This window comes from Meriones unguiculatus, chromosome 14 (genome assembly GCF_030254825.1).
Source record: "Meriones unguiculatus strain TT.TT164.6M chromosome 14, Bangor_MerUng_6.1, whole genome shotgun sequence".
NCBI classification, from domain to species: Eukaryota; Metazoa; Chordata; class Mammalia; order Rodentia; family Muridae; genus Meriones; species Meriones unguiculatus.
The window spans coordinates 86090767-86111673 of record NC_083361.1 but is presented as its reverse complement, the minus strand read 5'-3'; the positions used below and the strand labels follow the sequence as shown (position 1 = coordinate 86111673).

Below are 20907 nucleotides of genomic sequence, written 5' to 3'. Positions count from 1 at the left end.
AATTATGTACTGGCTCATAGTGATTGATGTGTGTTAGCTGGACTGATATTATTAAAGTGCTTTTGTTAAACCAAAAACAAAGTCTCATAAATCCCGCTCCGGACTAACCGGAGTGTGCTCAGGACAAAAGCTTAAGGCATAACTACATCAACACTCTTGCAAAGTACATGTGCTCTCTTCCATAAGAATGGGCTCTACAGCCTCAGGGCCTAGGGGAGAATCTGCTGTAGCCATTAGTCAACAAGAACAAAGTATATGTGATATCTCCTCTAAGGATGGGTTCTGTTGACTGAGAAGTAATGCTCAAGATAAAGGCCTACGGAGAACAAAGTCTGGGATAAACATAACAGTCTGGAGGATTCAGGTTTGGCCAGACCCTACAATCAGCACAGACGACCAGGCTATTAACTACATCCACTCCAGATGGACAGGCAGAAGGGCAGAAAGCAAGTATCCATCTCTTCCATTGAAGAAATAACCTTGCATATTTAATATTCCTGGTTTCACCAGTGCTTATGTGGACACAGGACCTCTATAGGTTTCTTTATATTTTGCTTAAGGTGACTTTTATAAGCTGAAAGACCCTGGGAATGCTGCTTAGTTGAAACTAAGTAACATGAGTAAGTTACTATGTAAACACATGAAAAATGAGAATAGCATTTACCTGAAAATTTACAACTTTATGAAGCGCCCTGCTACCTTAATGATAGTTACTAATGGTAGTTATTACTGTAATAACTAATTACAGCAATGATTAATGTAAACTAATGATAACGACATCCAAATTTTATGTTTTTATTGAACTTTATTTCTTTTTTAAAGATTTTCTTTTATGTGTCTGAGTATTGTGAATGTCTGTACTGCCTGTGTGCCTGCTTACTGCCAGAAGCCTGAAAAGGGTGCAAGAGCCTCTGGAACTGGAGTTGGGTAGTTGTAAGTTGCCATATGGGCTGGAATATGAACCCAGGTCCTCTGTAAGCACAGATGGGCTCTTACTGCTGAGCCCTCCAACCCTTATTGCATTCTAGTTGTGTATGTATGTGTGTGTGTGTGCATGTGTGCCATAGAGAATGTGTTGTGTGTGTGCCAGCATACATGAGAAGGGAGAAACACAAATAGGAGAGAGCAGAAAGAAGACTAAAAGACCAAGTGTGGTGGTACATGCCTTTAATCCCAGCTCTCAGGAAACAAAGCCAAGCAGATGGGCCAATAAAGTCTACAGAGAGTTCTGCATTATCCAGAGCTACACAATGAGGCCATGTCTTCATTTAAAAAAATTAAAATAAAAAAATAAATTGAAGGCTCTGGTCACCAGAAGAGTTACAAAGAGCTGTCAACTCCTCAGGGCCAAGGATCTCAGAAGCCAGTCCGAGGGATGCAAGACTGGCAGCTGCCAAGGCCTAACTATATGGGGGCTGGAACACCTACAGGGCTACAGTGTACGTGAAGACTCCAACACTAGAGGTGCTAACTGCTTCTGTCTACATCTGGCTGCTGGTTGCAACTGAGGAGCTTTCCCTTGCCTAATCAGGATTTCTATATCCTAGCAACACACACACACACACACACACACACACACACACACACACACACCTGTGTGCATGCACAATCGAGCAAAGTCTATCTAGGACAGTATTTTCTGATTTGAGAAAATCAGGTGGAAGGTGATACAAACTACAGACTGCTAAAAGAAAAGATGGGTTATAAGGGAAAGATGAGGCGATACGCTCAGTGTTAAACATAATTCTGAGCACTGTATGAGACAATCATGGAGGTATTTGAAAGACTGCAAGAATAAAGTAATCTGGAGCTCAGAGGAAGTGTCTGCCACACCTTAAGTCAATCTCTAAATAGCAACTGTGCCTTCAGGCAACAACTTTCAATGGTGAACAGAGAAAACCCTGAAAGGAGACTACAACTCAGGAACAGCAGAAGTAATAGAAAAACAAACAAAATAAACAGAAAATGTATGGTGGTTTCAATAAAAGCAAGGGAAGCTTGCTTTGAGGAGGAGGGAGGAAGGAAGAGGCTGGTTAATTGGCTCAGTAAGTAAAGGCACTTGCCACCAAGCCTGAGTTCAATCCTGGGAAGGGAGGAACCAGTTCCCGCAAGAGCCCTCTGACACACGTGTGTGCTCTGACATGTGCCCCACCACAACAAACATATGTTAAAAAGATATTTTCAAAAAATAAACAGAAAGAAAGGAAAAGAAAAGAACGAGAGAAAGAGAGAAAGAGCTGGGAATATAGCTCAGCTTGTATAGTGTTTGTCCTCAGTTTAACCCACAACAGTGCATGGTGACATATGCCTGTAGTCCCAGTACTTGGAAAGTAGAGGCAAGAGGATTAGAAAGAAATTCAAAGTCATCCTTTGACACAGCAAATTTGAAGCTAGCCTGAGATACATGAAACTATCTTACCCCTACCCCTAAAAAACAAAAAACAAAAACAGAGTAAGGGGGCATTAAGGGTATCAAGTGATACAGAAGCATCAAATTAAAATGAAGTCTAAAAACAGTCCACTAGGTTTAACAATAAGGAGAGTACCCATAACTACAGTAAAAGCAGTTTATTCCATGAGGTTCTTCTTCAGTGAGGTTGAAAAAGTGACCTGAGGAGTCTTTTCTGAACAGAGAAAACCAGCTTCAACATCAAAGACGTGTTGGCAATTTCAGAGATTTGAGTTTGAATTCCTGGTTCACCAGGGACACTAATCACTGTGGGGTCCAAGATACAGCCACATACTCCCGAGCATTTACTTTGTAATTCAAAAAATCTGTGGTCAGTTTAGGTTCTGCTGTACTGTATGACGTTGAAGCTGATCACCGGTTGTTTCAGTTGGAAAACATGAGCTCTCTCTCTAAAGCTGTTTTAAAATTAAATGAGAAAGCCTTGGGTGAAGTTCTGTGTAAAGAACAGAGCATCAGACAGGAAATGGCTCAATCAGTAAAGTGCTTTGCAAGTGTAAGGACCCAAGTTTGTCACCCACATAAAAATCCAAGTATGGCTATATGCTGCTATCCCAGCTCTGGGGAGGTGAAGACAGGATTCCTGGGGTTTGCTAGGAAGCCAGTCTAGCTGAAAATCAGTGAGTTCCATGTTCAGTTAAAAAGCCTGTCTCAAAAAATAAGGTAGAGTGCAGTTGAGGAGGGCAACCAACACTGACATATACCCCTCCTTACACCTGAAGTACAGCAGTCATATCTTAAAAAGCTCTATCAGGTAGTCAGAGACACATAGAGAAAGACAGACAGAGAATTGAGCAGGGACCTGGAAACTGAACAGACTACTTCTTAGCCCTACTACATCAAATCATTTACTGTAGCTGTAGGCTGACAGCTTCACTAATTATCAAGGTGGTATTTTTTTTTTCCAAGACAGGGTTTCTCTGTGTAGCCTTGGCTGTCCTGGACTTGCTTTGTAGACCAGGTTGGCCTCAAATTCACAGAGATCTGCTTGACTCTGCTTCCGTGAGTGTTGGAATTACAGGTGTGGACCACCATACCTGGCTTTTTCAAGGTCTTCTAGTGGTAAACTGATACTTTTTTTTTTTTTTGAGATAGGGTCCCTGTGTAGTCCTGGATGACCTGTTTGGGGGGGGGAGAGGAAAAGGAAGAGAGGAATGGGAAACTTGGAGTGTCAGATTGTGGGTTTTGTTTGTGGGCTATGGTTTTTTCAGTTTTGTTTTGGGGGGGTTGGACTTATAGCTGGAGCTGGCCTTGAACCCCCAATCCTGCCGCCTCCAGAATGCTTATAGATACATGCTGCCACACTCAGCTGAAGTACTTGTAGCATTTGGACATATTATTTGCTACATATTGTTTGAAACCAGAAAATCCACAGAGCACTCTAACTGGTCCCTGGCAGCACAGGAGTGCTGAAATTTTATAGGGAAAGGAAGACAAAACCTTAGTTATTACCTTACGGTAGAGAGACAATAAATACACAGCCCTGAGCAAGATGCCCTAGGTATCATACCCGGTTCTAACACAGATCACCTTCTATAGACCACTGAATCTTTTCATTCATATAATGGTAGGGTAAAGGCTTCATATGTTTTTAAATCTTGCCATTATTTTCTAAATGGGTTTGTGACCCACATAGCAAGTTGATGACTGGCACAGTTACATTTACTACTCTTTGCCTTTTTGTGAAGAAAGCTTTCCAAACCTTTCATTATGTTTTTCTCGTAATAATATATATTGAGATACAAACGTGTAGTAACTTATCATATGTCATGATATGGATTTGGTTTGGTTTTGCTCCTGTGGCACTGAGATCAAGCAGAGCCATGTGCATGCCAGGAAAGCCTCCACTGAGCTAGCCTCCAGCCCTCGCAGAGTTCTAAACACCATCTCTACGTTCCAATCTCTTTTCTCTACAAAGGTGCACTCATTGCTGCGCTTTACAACGACCGTTAGCTAGGGGCTGTACTAGGGGCTTTTATAGACCCATGAACCAACCACCACTTTAGGTCACTATTTCATTTTACAGTTGAGAAAACTTAAAATTCAGAAAGGTTAAAATAATTCTACCAATGTGCCACAGCCTATAGTAGAATATAACTTCATTCTGAAAGTTACGAGTATCAAAATCGAGCTGCTTACAGCAAACCTAACAAAATGGAGCCAGGAGTCTGTGAAGACAGAGTCTATACATACCTATTTCTGCAGTAGGGGAAATCATAAGAAATTCCTGCACATATGCCTGTTACAGGATTTACTACAAAAAGTTCAAGACTGCATTATTCCAAATAAGCCAGTCACACAAGGACTTACCTAGCAATACCTGTCTCATTAATGAGCTCATCAGCCTCTGTAACAGGTCCCTATAACCAATGGTCTTTGTTTCAAAACAGTTTATATGTAGCTCTTTTCTTAAAAATTTCTCCTCTGCCACAGCTTCCCTGAATGTGTTTAAGGTCCTCAATAGCATACATTGAGTATACATTGAGAAAGCCATACACATGAGTAAAAATCCTTTGGTACCTGGGGAGATAGCTCAGTGGGTAAAGAACTCGCCATGCAAGTGTAAGAACCTGAGTCTGACACGCTGTTACCCATGTGTGGTGTTTTGAGAATGTTCCCATAAGCTCATATATTTGAATATCTCATCCTTAGTTGGTTCGGGAGAGATTAGGAGGTGTAGTTTTATTGGAGGAGCTATGTCACTGCGGTAAGCTCTGAGGTTTCAAAAGCCAAGGCACTCCCTGTTAGCACCCCATGTTTCATGGTCATGTCTCAAGATGTGAGCTCTCAGTCACTGCTCCAACACCATGCCTGCCTGTCCTCACGCTTCCCACCATGATGGTCATGGACTCTAACCCTCTGGGATTGTGAGCCCCAAATTAAATAATTCTTCTAGATATTGCCTTGATCATGGTGTTTCATCACAGCAACAGGAAAGTAACTAAGATCTCATGTAAAAGATGGCACAGTTGTGGGTCTCTGGAATCCTAGCACTCCTCCAGTAAGATGGGATATAGGGACAGGAGAATCCCTGGAGCTTACAGGTCAAAGTGCAGTGACAAGGAACAGAGAGATTCTGCTTCAAATAAAGTGTAAGGCAAGGACTGGTGACAGCTGACATAGTCCCCTAACCTCCATATACATGCTGTGGCATGCAAGCAACAACGTACACACAAACATTAAATAAATATAGGTCTGGAGAGATGTTAATAAAGCAGTTAAGAGTGCTTGCTGCTCTTGCAGTAGACTGGAATTTGGTTCCCAGCAGCCATGTTCATATTGCTTTTAACTCTACCTCCAGGGGATCCAATATTCTCTTATCTAACTTCAGCACCTGCACACATGTAGCAGACATAGAGAAAAACACATAAATATACACATAAATAAAAAAAATTAATCCTTTGAAAAAGTAAAAACAAATCCTTTGCTTGGAGCTTCATCTACCTCCATATTTTCGTTTCCTGTTGACACTCTAGACCCGTTCAGAACACACACCAGACCTCTGGGTAACAGTTAGATGCTTACACCATCACAATATTTTAAGAAAAGAAAAGAGAGGAAAAAAAAAACAAAAGAACAGAAAGGGATGGGGAGGCAGCTCAATGGTTAAGAGCACTTCCTGCTTTTGCAGAAGATAAGGGTTCAGTTACCAGTGCCCACACGGCAACTCACAACCTTCTGTAACCCTGGTTCTTGGGCATTAGTAGCAGAAGGGGCTTGGAGGGCCGCAGGCACAGAATGTAGTGCGCACACGCAGTCAAACATTCACACTCAAAAATAAAATACACTTTTTTTTCAAGAAAGGGAAAGAGAAGTATATATAAATCTTAACTGCATTCCAATATTGTAGCAGCCGTTTTCTGATGCTTCTGGGAAAAAAAGTCCTATCAAGAGCACACGGCTAACGGGAGCCCAGAAGACAGGTGTGCAAGTGTTTGCTGCACTGGCTCTCTGTTGTAGGTGGCCTGGGCTGCCAAATTAAAAAGACCACAGGTCGGGTGAGTTTCAAAAGAGACATTTACTCCTCATAGATCTTGAGGCTAGCAGTTCCATGTCAGGATGCCATGGTGAGGTTCTGGAGAGGGTACTTTCTGGCTTGCATGGTTATCTTCTTGTACGTCCTCACATAGCAGAGTGAACTCTCTCTTCTTATATGAGAACTAATTCTACCACAAAGGCCCCATCCTTAGACTTAACCTCTAAAGGCCCCATCTTTTATTACTAACATCCTACTGGAGACTGGGCCGCCAACATACACATGTTGGAGGAACACAAACATTCAGCCCATAACACAGTCTAGAGCTAAACAGTTCAAAGAATATGGTATATTATATTCTCTAGTCACTTTCTCAAGTTGTTCAGTTATGAACCAATGTCTCTAAGGATTTCTCTGTAAAATGTGAGCTCAGGATTAAGCCCACAGTAAAGGACTTCTCAAGAAGAAAGAGAAGAAAGGGGAAGATGTCGTTACTTGACTAGAAGACAGCTAGCTGTCCACCAGCACACAACATACCAGAGTCGCACAATATTCCCAATCTTAAGCTTCAGCGAGAATTTCATTTCCTTCTTCTGTAACTCACCACTGTACTGCTCGTCTTTAAAACTCTACTTTATTTGGGGTGTTTAGGCCTCAACCTCCCTTCCTACACAGGAGAGAGAAGGTTAGTGGACAGAATAGGGCCTCTCTACTTCTCCTGGTTGTTTAGGGGCAATGGATTCTTTTAGGGCTATCCTAATCTTTGTCTACAGCAATCACAGCTGACAGTCTCCTTCCCAATGCTACACATCGAAACATCTCTCTGTCTGCGCTGAACTGCCGCACCGTCCGTCTCTGGTCTCTTCAAACTGCTACTCACCGCTCGCCAGCACTGCATGCCATCTCTTCTCTTTCTCAGCTCTCTTATTTACATTGAGTCCTAGACCACGCCCCTCTCCAGTGACCCATGTGACAACACATGCCGTGAGGCATGAGGTAAGCTGGCAAAAGCCAAAACTGCATGAGATAATTAACTAAAATCCCACACTTGGAATTAAAACAAAAACATATTTACATAACATAACTGAGTTTGCAAAAAAAACCCAAAACTTCCATTACATACCACCTCGGAAATAGGTAACACCACAATGGGCTTTATTTCCTCCACTTTTTTGTTTGCTTGTTCTGAGAGAGGGTTTCTCTCTGTAGCCACGGCTGTCCTGGAGCTCACCATGTAGATCAGGCTGAACTCACAGAGATCTGTCTGCTTGCCTAGGGACTCCTTCCATTCTTGCTCCTGCGAACCTCCCCCCACCCAACTACAGGTCACCAGCAGGCTTCTAGAGCCTCAGAGAAAGGATCTTTAGTAAGGAAAAATCAAAAAGGCAAACTCTTCCTTAACCTATTGTCCTGATGAATTTTGTTTGTTTGTTTTTGGCTTTTTTGTTTTGTTTTGTTGAGTTGGTTTTTTTTTTTTTTGGGGGGGGGGGGGTGTTTTAGAGTTATCTAAGAAGAAGAAAACAAACTGAGAAAATGCCTTCCAAAACTGGCCTGTAGGTAAGCTTGTGGGGCATTTTTCTTAATTAGTGGTTGATGAGGGAGGGCCCGCCTACTTGGGATGCTGCTGCCTCCCCCACCAGGTTGTCCTGTGTTGGGTAGTAAGGCAGGCTGGGCAAGCCACAGGACACAAGACAATAAGCCCTCCATGGCGTCTGCTTCAGTTCCTGCCTTGAATTCCTGACCTGACTTCTGTGCATGACACATACTGACCTGACAGTTTTATCTGAAATAAACCCTTTCCTCTGCATATTGCTCTTGGTCATGCTGTTTTATCACAGCAATAGGAACTCTAAGACACTTATCTTTAGCTGCTATGACAGCAGCTCATCTTTAAGACAGACCAGCTTACTTGTAACAAAAATGAATATGTGCTATAAAGTTTAGTTCAGGACTAGAGAGATGGCTCAGAGGTTAAGAGCACTGGCTGTTATTCCAAAGGTCCTGAGTTCAATTCCCAGCACCCACATGGTGGCTCATAGCCATCTATAATGAGATCTGGTGCCCTCTCCTGTGTGTAAGCACACATGCAGGCAGAATACTGCATAAATAATAATAAATAAACCTTAAGAAGAAATTGAGGTCAAATCTTTCTGTCTGGGGCTGGAGAGATGGCTCAGTGGTTAAGAGCACTGCCTGCTCTTCCAAAGGACCTGAGTTCAATTCCCAGCACCCACATGGCAGTTCACAACAGTCCATTTCCAAGGGATCGGACACATTCATACTGATGCACATAAAATAAAATTAAATAAATTATTTTTTTAAATGCTGATCTCAGAGCCCCACCTCCTAGAGATTAAAAAAAAAAATCTCTCTGTCTCCTTTAGAAGCTGTAATTATCAGTTAAATCACATGGCCTGAGTTAACTTATCACAATTTCTTTATCTGCAAAGATGAGTACTATGAAACCTAAAATCATTAATAGTAAATAATACATGTATTACCTCATATATACTTGCCAAATGACAAATCTTTTTGGTATAGTCATTACTATCATCATAATAAATATTTAATATACCATATTTAGCAACTTATCTCACTTCAATCCTTCATTTCCAGCTATATACAAGAAAAGATAACTTGAAAATCTGTTTCCTGTACAAAACATACAGAAGCTGGACAAAGCATAACAAAAAACATTCTTAGGCAAAGGAGGTATTTAAGAAAGAAAATTAAATTCTTAGGGATCAAAAAAATGAGCCAGGTGTGGTGGCACACACCTTTAATCACAGCACTTGGGAGGCAGAAGCAGATGGAGCTCTGAGTTCCAGGCCAGCCTAGTCTACAAAGTGAGTCCAGGACAGCCAGGACTACAAAGACAAACCCTGTCCAAAGAAAAGAGAAGTCTAAATAATGATATCAGGCTGCTCTGGTAAGCTGTATAGATCCTGGCCATTAAGAAACTGCTTTTTGCCAGGTGGTGATTGCAAACACTTTCATCCCAGCACTTGGGAGGCAGAGGTAGATGGATCTCTGAGTTCAAGGCCAGCTTGGTCTACAGAGGGATTTCCAGGACAGCCAGGACTACACAAAGAAACCCTGTCTTAAAAAACCTAGATAGATAGATAGATAGATAGATAGATAGATAGATAGATAGATAGATAGATAGATAGAAACTGCTTTTTATGGACCCTGAGGTTAGGAGAGAAGATATGGAAGGGCTCTAGCAGGCCTGAGCATGGCAAACATGACAGGTTTTGCCCATCACCTTTCCCTCCCCCCCTTGCTAAAAAACATTAGACTATATTCCTAAAACTAGACCCCAAGGTCTATCCCCTTATTGGGCTACTATTTCCTCCTGAAGTTGACCACCAAGGTTCCACAATAAAATAAATGAAAACAAAAAGTACAACGACAGAACAGGAAAATGAAGTTGGGCAGTGATGGCACACACCTTTAATCCCAGTTCTTGGGAGGCAGAGGCAGAGGCAGATGGATCTCTGTGAGTTGGAGGCCAGTTTGGTCTATAGAAAGAATTCCAGACAGCCAGGGCTACACAGAGAAATCCTCTCTCAAAACAACAACAACAACAACAACAAATAAATAAATAAATAAATAAATAAATAAATGAATGAATGAATAAATGAATAAATGAATAAAATAAAAAATTAAAAAGCAAAAAAATTAGTTTAAAAGGAAAGTCTATGAATTTGAAAGTTTAGAAAAGGTGAACCTATACTGCTTGTGTGTTATTTAAGCTACTTTTGCAGGGTTCTATACTCTGTAGCAAAAAAACTTAAAATTCTAGGATAATAATATTCACTTTTTAGTAGACACACAAAAAAATTCTTCTCTCCTTCTAAAGTATAAATTACCTAATTTAATTCTCACAATCATCCATAGTTATCTCAGTTTCCAAAACAAATTCAATTTAGAGAAATTAAGCAATTGTCTAAAGTCATCCAGGTATTACTGACAGCTGAATTTTGAACTTAGCTGTTTATTCAATTAAAATGCATTATATAAGTTCTACCAAGAGCCTAGAAGAGACAAAATGTGTTCCCTTTTCCAAAATAACATGTTGCTTGATTTTTTTTTAGTGCAAATCAACAAGCGTAACTGTTTCCTTCCTTCTCAAGCTTAGCAATTCCTAAGAATGAAGTTGGCCAGAAAGGCAGCATGCCAAAGCAGCTTAGTTGCCTCTGGCAAAAGAACCTACTTTACTGGGAACACCCAGAACTAGGAAGGGAAAAAGCAACACGTTCCCTGAACTAGGTCTGTCCCATGGGTCTTAGCTACTAGAAATAATTTTATTAAAATTTTACTATGAAGGTTATAAGAATAAGAGAGCTGTTATGATAAACACAACAGGTGAGATTAAAAGTTAGGGATAACTGCTAAATCCTATCAAACTAATCTTCCAATTCAGAGTATTATTTGCATGTATATTATTGAGACCTGTTTTATTAACTTAAAAACATCAACAGCTGAGGATGAGTGTATAGCTCAGGGTAAAATATTTATGTAGTATTTGCAAGGCTCTGGGTTTAATCCTTAGCACAGCAAAAAACACTCCACTGGGGCACACTCCTTTCATCAGGCATGGGAACTCTGTAAGTTCAATGCCACCCTACCCTGGTTTGCACAGAGAGGTCCAGAACAGCCAGAGAGCTACCCAGTGAGATCTTGTCTTTAAACAAACAAACAACCAAACAAACAACAACAAAACCCCCTGTTGGATGTGGTAGAGCACACTTTTAATTCTAGCACTCAGGATGCAGAGGCAGACAGATCTCCGTGAGTTTGAGGCCAGCCTCAAACCCTGTTTCAAAAAAAGAAGAAAAGAAGAGGAGGAGGGGGAAAGAAAGAACAGAAAAGAAAAAGGAAGGATAAGAAAAGAAGCCAACTTCAGACAACAGGCTCTCTGTTCTCTGAGATACCGTCACTAGGAGTCTATATAATGTATATGGCAAAACATGGAAGGAGGAACTTAAAGAGAACTGACATAGTGCACAGCTTCCATTCTGTTAATGGTTCTATACTAGAACAAAACTCTATTCTTCCAACTCCAGTCCTACTACCAAAATTTTTAGCTATTTTTCCTCTTCACCAGTTCTTTTTTTATGGTTGAGGACTGGCTGGCTACACATTCGTTTTTGTCCTGGGGGATTGATTTTGAAGGCTTGTGATGTGTAAAATACAAGCTAGATATCTTAAGATACATTTTTTTCATTCAATTCCATTGCTGCACATCCTACCTACCTTTACTTATAAATAAGTACTTATTTATTTTACTTAATTTAAAGTAAATTATTTACTGGCACTTACTTTATACCAGGTATTATATGCTGCCTGCCTTATAGAGCCCATGCTGGCCTCAAACTTACGGAAATCCTCCTGTCTAAGCCTCCCAAGAGCCAGAACTGTAGGTGTGAGTTACCATGCTTGGCTTCAAGATTAATTATAAATCCAAGAGGTCTCTGTCTTGATTATTTGGGAACTATTTGGGGTAGAGAGACCCTTAGAATCTAATATCCACATTCTCCAACAAACATACATCTAAACAGAAGAAAAGAAACACACAGTAATATAAATTTAAAAATAAGATCAGTCTTCAGAATCAACTGGCTTGGGTTCAATTAACTAATTTTGTTTGACTCTGTGGTGTCCACTATGACTATGGTTTTCTCATCTGTGAAATGGTGATACGAAGCTACACTGCATGAAATTTACTTTACAATGAAACTGAGGGCCCAGATTGGTGGCTCAGTAATTAAAGGCACTTGTTACAAAGCCAGTAACCTGAATCTGATTCCCCAAAACCCACATGGTTATTCTCTGACTTACAGGCATATATCATGCTGAATGTGGCACACACACAAACTGTAAAATCCATTTTTAAAATAAATAGATAAAATAAAAGTGAAATGTAGTACTAATGGTGCCTTTCACAGGCCAGGACCATGACAGGTGTTCAGTAAGTGTTAAGTTTCCTCCATCCCACTTGCTGATAACCTTTAACCAAAAAAGTCCCTTCTGCCAGTGGTGACTGCATATAACATTAATCCCAGCATTTAAGAAGCAGAGGCTGGTAGAACTCTGAGTTCCAGGACAGACAGAGCTACATAGTGAGATTCTGTCACCTCCACTTCCATCACTATGGGGCCTTAGATATATCTTTTTCAGCTTCTCAAGCTTTGCCAGGGCTTTTGGAACACTGTAATAAATTGTAAGTCACTCAGCAAGTTAGATCTATTCATCGAAGAGGGGCAAAAAAGGGTATTGTGAGTAAAACCAAATAAAATTCACTAAGTAAATATAAGAAACTATCAAAGAATAATTGAAAAACAACAATCCATTCTTGTACCACTCACCAGTATAGGCCATGTTCTTAGGGTTGCCATAAGGAGCCCCAGGTTGCACGGGGCTGTAAACGGGGTTCATTGTGGAAGACTGAGGATCCTGCAAGTACAAAGCAAACAGCCTTGATTATTAACTGCTCATTTCCTGTGACATCACTTTCTCTTCTCAAGTCTTCAGTTATACTCAAAGGGAAGCACCACTTTGTTAGGAACAGAAGGACTAAATACAGTGTAACACTTTTCCTACTTTACAGATGGAGAAGTAAAGAGCAGAGAAAGGATGGAACCTGTCTATGGTCAGTTTAGGCCTTTCAGGCTCTCGGTGTAACATGTCTGGTGGTGAGCACCTAGCCTGCTACCAGGAAGAAACAGCAAGGGTCTTGCCCACCCCTTGTGCCTGCAAAAGATAAAAGCTACTAGCAGCTTTAAAGAAAAAAAGCAACTTTTTAAATTTTTTATTTTTTTATATTAATCACAGTTTATTAACTTTGTGTCCCAGCTGGAGCCCCCTTTCTCATTCCCTCCCAACCTCACCCTCCCTCCCTCATCTCCTCCCTGCCCCTATCCAAGTCCACTGATAGGGGAGGTCCTCCTCCCCTTCCCTCTGACCCTAGCCTATCAGGTCTCAACAGGATTGGATGCATTGTCTTCCTCTGTGGCCTGGTAAGGCTGCTCCTCATCAGGGGAAAGTGATCAAAGAGCCAGCCACTAAGTCCATGTCAGAAACAGTCCCTGTTCCCCTTATTAGGGAACCCACTTGGACACTGAGCGGCCATGGGCTACATCTGAGCTGGGGTTCTAGGTTATCTCCATGCATGGTCCCTGGTTGGAGTATCAGTCTCAGAAAAGACCCCTGGGCCCAGATTTCTTGGTTCTATTGCTCTCCTTTTGGAGCTCCTGTCCCTTCCAGGTCTTTCTATCTCCACCTTCTTTCATAAGATTCCCTGCACTCTGCCTCAAGTTTTGCTATGAGCCTCAGCATCTGCTTTAATACCCTGCTAGGTGGAATCTTTCAGAGGCCCTTTGTAGTAGCTCCTGTCATGTTTCTTTCTCTTTTTTTTTAATTCCAGCTGTTTTATTTTATTTATTTATTTATTTATTTATTTATTTATTTTCTGTTTGCCTTTCTGGGTGAGGATTGATCATCTTACCCTAGGTAGTCCTCCTTGCTTAACTTCTTTATGTGTACAGATTTTAATATGTTTATCCTATATTATATGTCTAATATTCACTTATAAGTGAGTACATACCATGTGTGTCTTTCTGCTTCTGGGATACCTCACTCAGGATGATCTTTTCTAGATCCCACCATTTGCCTGCAAATTTCATGATTTCCTTGTTTTTAATTGCTGAGTAGTATTCCATTGTGTAAATGTACCACAATTTCTGTCCATTCCTCCGTTGAGGGATAGCTGGGTTGTTTCCAGGTTCTGGCTATTATGAATAAAGCTGCTATGAACATGGTTGAGCAAATGTCCTTGTTGTGTACTTGAGCATCTTTTGGATTTATGCCCAGGAGTGGTATAGCTGGATCTTGAGGTAACACTATTCCTAATTGTCTGAGGAAGCACCAGATTGATTTCCAAAGTAGTTGTACAAGTTTACATTCCCACCAGCAGTGGAGGAGGGTTCCCCTTTCTCCACAACCTCTCCAGCATGTGTTCATCTTGAGTTTTTTATCTTAGCCATTCTGATGGGTGTAAGGTGAAATCTCAAGGTCATTTTGATTTGCATTTCCCTGATGACTAAGGATTTTAACACTTCAAGTGTTTCTCTGCCATTTGATATTCCTCTATTGAGAATACTCTGTTTAGCTCTATACCCTATGTTTTTAATTGGATTACTTGATTTGTTGCTGTTTAACTTCTTGAGTTCTTTATATATACTAGATATTAGCCCTCTATCAGATTTAGGGTTGGTGAAGATCCTTTCCCAGTCTGTAGGCTGTCATTTTGTTCTGACGACAGTGTCCTTTGTTTTACAGGAGAAAAAGGAAGTTTTATTACATCTGTTTGTGTGCTCATGTATACACGCACATGCTACAGTGCCATATGGACGTCAGAGGACAACTTGCAGAAACTAGGTCTCTTCTTCCATTACGTGGTCCCAGGGATAGAACTCAGGAAGCATCTCTATCTGTTGAGACATTTTGGTGGTCCTCAAAAAGGGGAATCTGATGCCACGGAATATCTTAAGCAAAAAAACAAAGGTAGCCAAGACTTCTTGACAAATTTATTCAAGGGAAAGAAATAAACTTAGAACTTTGTATGCAATAATTATCACCTGCACAAATGCTCTCTTAATTATCTTAATGAAGGGAATTTCCATTCTGATTAAAAGAAAACCTGCCACTAAGCTCTATTAACCAGCCAATTTGTCCCATTTTGTTCAGAGAGCCATATCTTACATATAAGCCAACAACACGTTTGAATACGTGTCTCCAGTATATTACTTACACGCCATAAAAATTAAACATTTCTCTCCTAACTAGGTTTACATGATAGGTGGGCAATTGCTTAGGTCATTAACTTCCATTGCACCTCAGGTTAGAGAACAAGTTAAATGCTGAAGGCAGGCAATGAGCTCTGGCTGGGTGACAGCTGCTCTGTGATAAAGTCTATTCAGGATTCTGGAATGAAAGGTGGAAAACTGATGGGTTCCCAAGGACAGGACGCTAGAACTATCAGACAGGGAAATGGGAAACGGCACTGGTCCATTTCAGAATCTTGAACACTCATAAACCTGCCCAGTGCAAAGCCCTGGCAAACGATGCTAGGATTAACAGGTCTACAAACTGAAGCTACAACTTGCAGATACATATCAAAGAAGGTATGTGTATTTTCAGCTCAATTTAGGGGGAAAAAGCATTTTTATAACCAGAGTTGAGAATTAAACTCTGATGTTAAAGCTCCACGCTAAGTGATGTGCAGATGTAAACAATGATGGTGCGTGAGAATAGTGCTGCTGTGCAGACAACACACATGACTGCTTGAATACTTTCCCTAACCAGGACCTTCTCCTTAACCAGTTCTCTACCTAATATGTCAGTGTTAAGTAAGACTGTTAAGATGCTGTAATGGCGTGAATGCAGTATCCATAAAAAGCATGTAGGAAACTCAATGGCCACTGTAACACGGGAATGTTTAAGACACCATGAAGGTATCTGCTCTCATGAACTGATCAATGCTGTTATACTGGGAGAGGGATCATGATATAAGGAGGAAACTTGTTTCTCGTGCTCTTTCTCCTACCCTATTGTTTTGTTCTTCTGCTCTACCATAGAATGGCACAGCAAGAAATCCCTTGCCAAACACCTGCACCTCATTACTGAACTTCCCAACTCCAGAGCGGTGAGCACATAAATTTCTTCTTGTTATAAATTATCCAGTCTGTGGCATTGTTATAGCAGCATGAAACAGACTAAAACATGTGCTGGGCAGCACAACTGGCCCTATAAACATCTGCCCACTCTCCTACTGAGAACACACCCTGTGCTGACGATTGGACAAAATGTGAAATGTTTTTCATAGTCAAAGAAACTCATCAGCTGTGAAACAGGTCTCCTGCTATTCCAAAATGAAAGCCATAGACGGACACAGGAGACCATGACATGGACATAACAATATCAATTCAACCCCAACCAGTAACTGACAGAAAAGACATCTGCGAGGGTCTTATATTTGGAACATGCGAGGTATGGTGATGCAAAGCTGCAATCTTTACACTGAGGATGCTAAGGCAAGAGGATTGCTGTGAATTTAAGTCTGGGCTGGGAAACACAGTAAGATTCAGTCTCAAAAGTAAACAAACAAAATAAAAATTGGCAGGGTTTCTCTGTGTAGCCTTGGCTATCCTGGAACTCTGTAGACCAGACCAGCCTCAAACTCACAGAGATCCACCAGCCTCTGGCTCCCTGCATGCCAGGGACAAAGGTGTGTGCCACCACCAGGCGGATAGCCACTTCTGAGGAACTGCTGAGAGCAGAGTTCCCAGCTTCCAAGGAACCACCAGCCGGTGTGACAGCACACTCCCGCAACCCCAGTAACGCAAGAAACTGAGGCAAAAAGATCGAGAATTCCAGGGTAGACTGGGTTACATACATAATATGACCCTGTGTTCAAAACAACATAAAAGCCAGCCAGGCCTGTTGGTGCAGGACTATAATCTCAGCTATTTGGGAAGTTCAAGGCCAGCTCTGGCAACTTAATAAAAAGAGACCCAGTCTGAGGGAGGGAGGGAGGGAGGGAGGGAGGGAGGGAGGGAGGGAGGGAGGGAGGGAGGGAGGGAGGGAGGCTGAGGATACAGTTCAGTGGCAGAACACTTGCCCACCTTGCTTGATGCCCAAGGTTTAATCTCTGTACCACAACAAAACAAGACCACCATCAAGAAAAGCAAAAGACAAGTTTACAAAATGAAAGAATATTTTCAAATTATATACTTGCTTTTTGCTTTGAGATAGGATGACATTCACCCCAAATGAGGAGCTCACTACAAACCAAACTGAAGTTGGTAAATCACTGAGTTTAATGGTATTACTTCCAGTAGTACAGGTGAGGGGGACAATGACAGCAGCAGGGAGCGCCAAAGACACTTGTATCACTAAAAAGCCCACCCCATACAGTGACAACTCAGGAAAGCTGTGTGTCCTCGGCCAGCTGGCCTCAAGGAGCCTGTGTGAGATGACTTGAACTTCTGATCCTCCTTCCTCTACAGCCCAAGTGTTAGAATAACAGGTATGATCACCGTATCTGGTTTTCAAATCACAGGTCTAATAAAGGATTTGCACTTAGAATGTGTGAATTTTTTATAAAGCTCAATAGTACAAAAACAATCTAATTTTTAAATGTATTTGTGTGTACAAATGTTTTGGCTGCATGTGTGTATATGAATCACCTGCAGGCCTGGTGCCTGAAGAGGTCAAAGGACATCAGATCTCCTGGAACTGGAGTTAAGGGTGTTGTAAGCCATCACAGGGGTGCTGGGAACGGAACTGGGTCCTATGCAAAAGCAATAAAGTGTGTAACTACTGAGCAATCTCTCCAGCCCAAGACAACCTAATTTTTCAAGTGAGTGGAGAGTCTAGCTCTGCTAAGAAGATTACAAATGGCAAATAAACATGAAAAGATGCAGATCAAAATCACATGGAGAAGTCACATCAAACAGGACGGCTGCACTGAAAGGGAAGGTAGGAGGTGGGTATATAACACAGTTGGTAGAGTGCTAGCATGCAGGGAGCCCTGGGCATCCCAGAAACTGGGTATGTATTGTACGGTAGCAGCTTCCAAACTCAAAGGGAAAAACAGAGAGGTTCATGGGACTAGGGAAGCTGGAACTTGGAAAATTCACAAGAGCTCTTCTAAAGAATTACAGAAGCAGTAAGCTGCTGGGGGAGAATGACTAACTAGGCTGCAGAAAGGTATCTGTCTCTCACAGTTTCCTGACAGTTGTGCAAAAAAGTCCAGGGACACAGCTTTCCTGAGTTGTCACTGTATGGGGTGGGCTTTTTAGTGATACAAGTGTCTTTGACGCTCCCTGCTGCTGTCAGTGACCCTCACTTGTACTACTGGAAGTAATACCAAAAATCACAGTGATTTAACAACTTCAGTTTGGTTTGTAGTGAATGTCATTACTCTCCAGAATAAGTTTGCCCTACAAGGGTTATGTCTTGTAATTCCAGCACTCGGAAGGTCGAGGCAGGAAAACATAAAAAAAGTATTATATTTATTATTATCTTGCCCCCCACAATACCCATATATACATGTTTTTGATGGGTAAACCTAGATTGGTATAAAACATGAGGCAATCCTTCTGCTTTCATCCTCCCAAGTGATGAAATAGATAGTCTTTCTTAAACATAGGATGGATAAGGATATTAATCTCTTGAGAGGCATTGAAAATTATAGGCAAAATCTTTAACATGGTATATAAGAGCTTTTAGCTCTAACTTGAAGCTTAGGAAACTAAAAATTTAAGTTCCCAAGGAGTCCTGATACCCAGTTTAAGCATCACTGCCTTAGGCTTGCTTTTTTTGTTGTTTTTTAAGTTTTGTGTATATGTGCATGATGGTGCTCTCAGAGGCCAGAAGAGGGTGCTGGATTCCTAAAGCTAAAATTACAAGTGGTTGTGAGCTGTTTGACATGGATACTGGGAATTGAACTCTGGTCCTCTGGAAGAGCAGCAAGTACAATTAAACACTGAGCCATCTCTCCAGCTTTCCTTCTTCCATGCAACTTTTCTGATATAAGCTTGATAGCAATACAGTAGTGAGTAAGAACAATAAAAATTCTTGTTTATCTTCTATTTAGGAAGGGAATGGAAGAATTTAAAAAATAAAATCTACTGTGTATCAGACAGCTACAGGTGCTATAGAGAAGCCAAATATCTCTCAAACCCAAGTATTTGAGTTTTAGGGCCTAGGTAGGGAAGATTAGCTTAATATGGGAAGGCTATCCAATTGGCTGGCCAGGAAAAAACAAATACAAAATTGGGGCACATTTTTTTCTGCTGCCTTGGACATCAGAACTCCAGAACTCCAAGATGACTGGCCTTTGTACGCCAAAATTCAAGCCATTACCTTCCTCAAATACCCAGGATATGCAAATGAATGCTTCCTCCATTTTTATACTGAGCTCTCTGCGCCAATGTTATCTTATCAGGAATGCCATCTTCAACCACCACATTTAAAATGGCCTCCCCACAGGCTGTAATTCCTGGTCCTCTCATCCTGTATTACTTTTCCCATTGACACGTATCTCTGTTGATTTTTCTGCACTGTAACAGGATACCCGAGACTGAGTGATTTATACTGAACAGGAATTTCTCTGTTCTTGAGACTAAGGGTGCAAGAGTCTTCGAATGAACAAGCCCTGGTGAGCCGATCTGCAGTACATGAGAGATAATACAGGTACAACAGACTTCTCTCCTGACAAAGCTGGGGCTTATTCCTAGACTTCCAAACAAACATGCTAGACATAATACAAGGAGGTGAAACTTTTGGAACAGCCAAAGTTTCTCCATGAAAATGATCAAAAAGTTGCTGGCAAGACTGCTCAGTGCGTAAAGGCATCTGCCACCAAGTCTGACAACCTGAGTTCAATCCCTGGAAGTCAGACGGTAGAGGAGAGAACCAACTCCCCCCAGCTGTCCTCTGACCTTCACTCTCACACCACAGCTTCCTAAAATACCATTCACTCCTAAAATAAATGTAATTTTAAGAACTTAAAATATCCAGTGATGGCACATGCTTTTAATCCCATCACTCAGGAGGCAGAAGCAGGAGTATCTGAATATGAGGCCAACCTGATCTACAGAGTGAGTTCCAGGATAGCCAGGGCTACAAAGAGAAATTCTGTCTTGGGAAAAATTAAATAATCAAAAGGGGATGAATATATAACTCACTGACACTATTTGCCTAACACATGCAAAGCCATGATTTTAATCCCATCCTGGGGGAAACACTGCAAAACAATCCAGATAGGTAGATCAAGCAGAACTCATCAGGTTCTGCTTGCTGAAATACAACTGAAATGCTCTGTAAGTCTTCTGGGAGAGCTGCTAAATGGAACAGCATTAGCTTAAGACAGAGTCCTTCCTTTCTGCCTTCTTCTCCCTGGACTCTTTCCTGCTGCCTAGAATGAGGACATGATGATTGGAGTGTAACAGCCTTCTTTTCCTTGAAGTGACCTTGAATATAAATGCCTTAAGCCAAGGATAACAGAAGTAGCTTTGATTTCATGGAAAAACCATTTCATCCCTGAACCACATACTTCTGTACTTCTTACACATGAAAAAAATAAAACGCTATACTTAAAATTTTTACATTACATTTTATTTGTGTAGGAGCTAGAGGCACAAGGCACAACACGAATATGAAAGTCAGAGGAAAACTTATAAGAGTCAGTTCTTTCCTTCCACCATGTAGATCCTGACCATCTCACTGGCCCAAAATCCTAAACATCTTAAGTCTCTGTAGCTTTTTTTTTTTTTTTTACATTTATTTATTATTCTTTCATTTGTTTATTCTGGGTGGGCGCACTATGCACGTGGAGGCAAAAGAACACCTTGTGGGAGTCTGGCTCTTTTTTCCTACCGTGTGGGCTCTAAAA

At 41.2% G+C, this 20907-nt stretch overlaps 1 protein-coding gene across 3 annotated transcripts in view; it reads right to left on the bottom strand.

Moving 5' to 3' along the window:
* The window catches only part of Fam168a (family with sequence similarity 168 member A), a 128174-nt gene that overhangs the window by 40565 nt on the left and 66702 nt on the right, over positions 1-20907 (bottom strand). For all 3 annotated transcript variants that reach the window (XM_021640960.2, XM_021640961.2, XM_060367699.1), the window contains exon 2: positions 12815-12902. In XM_021640960.2, the coding sequence (XP_021496635.1) occupies positions 12815-12884 (70 nt within the window). In that variant the 5' untranslated portion in view covers positions 12885-12902. The remainder of the gene's footprint in view (positions 1-12814; positions 12903-20907) is intronic.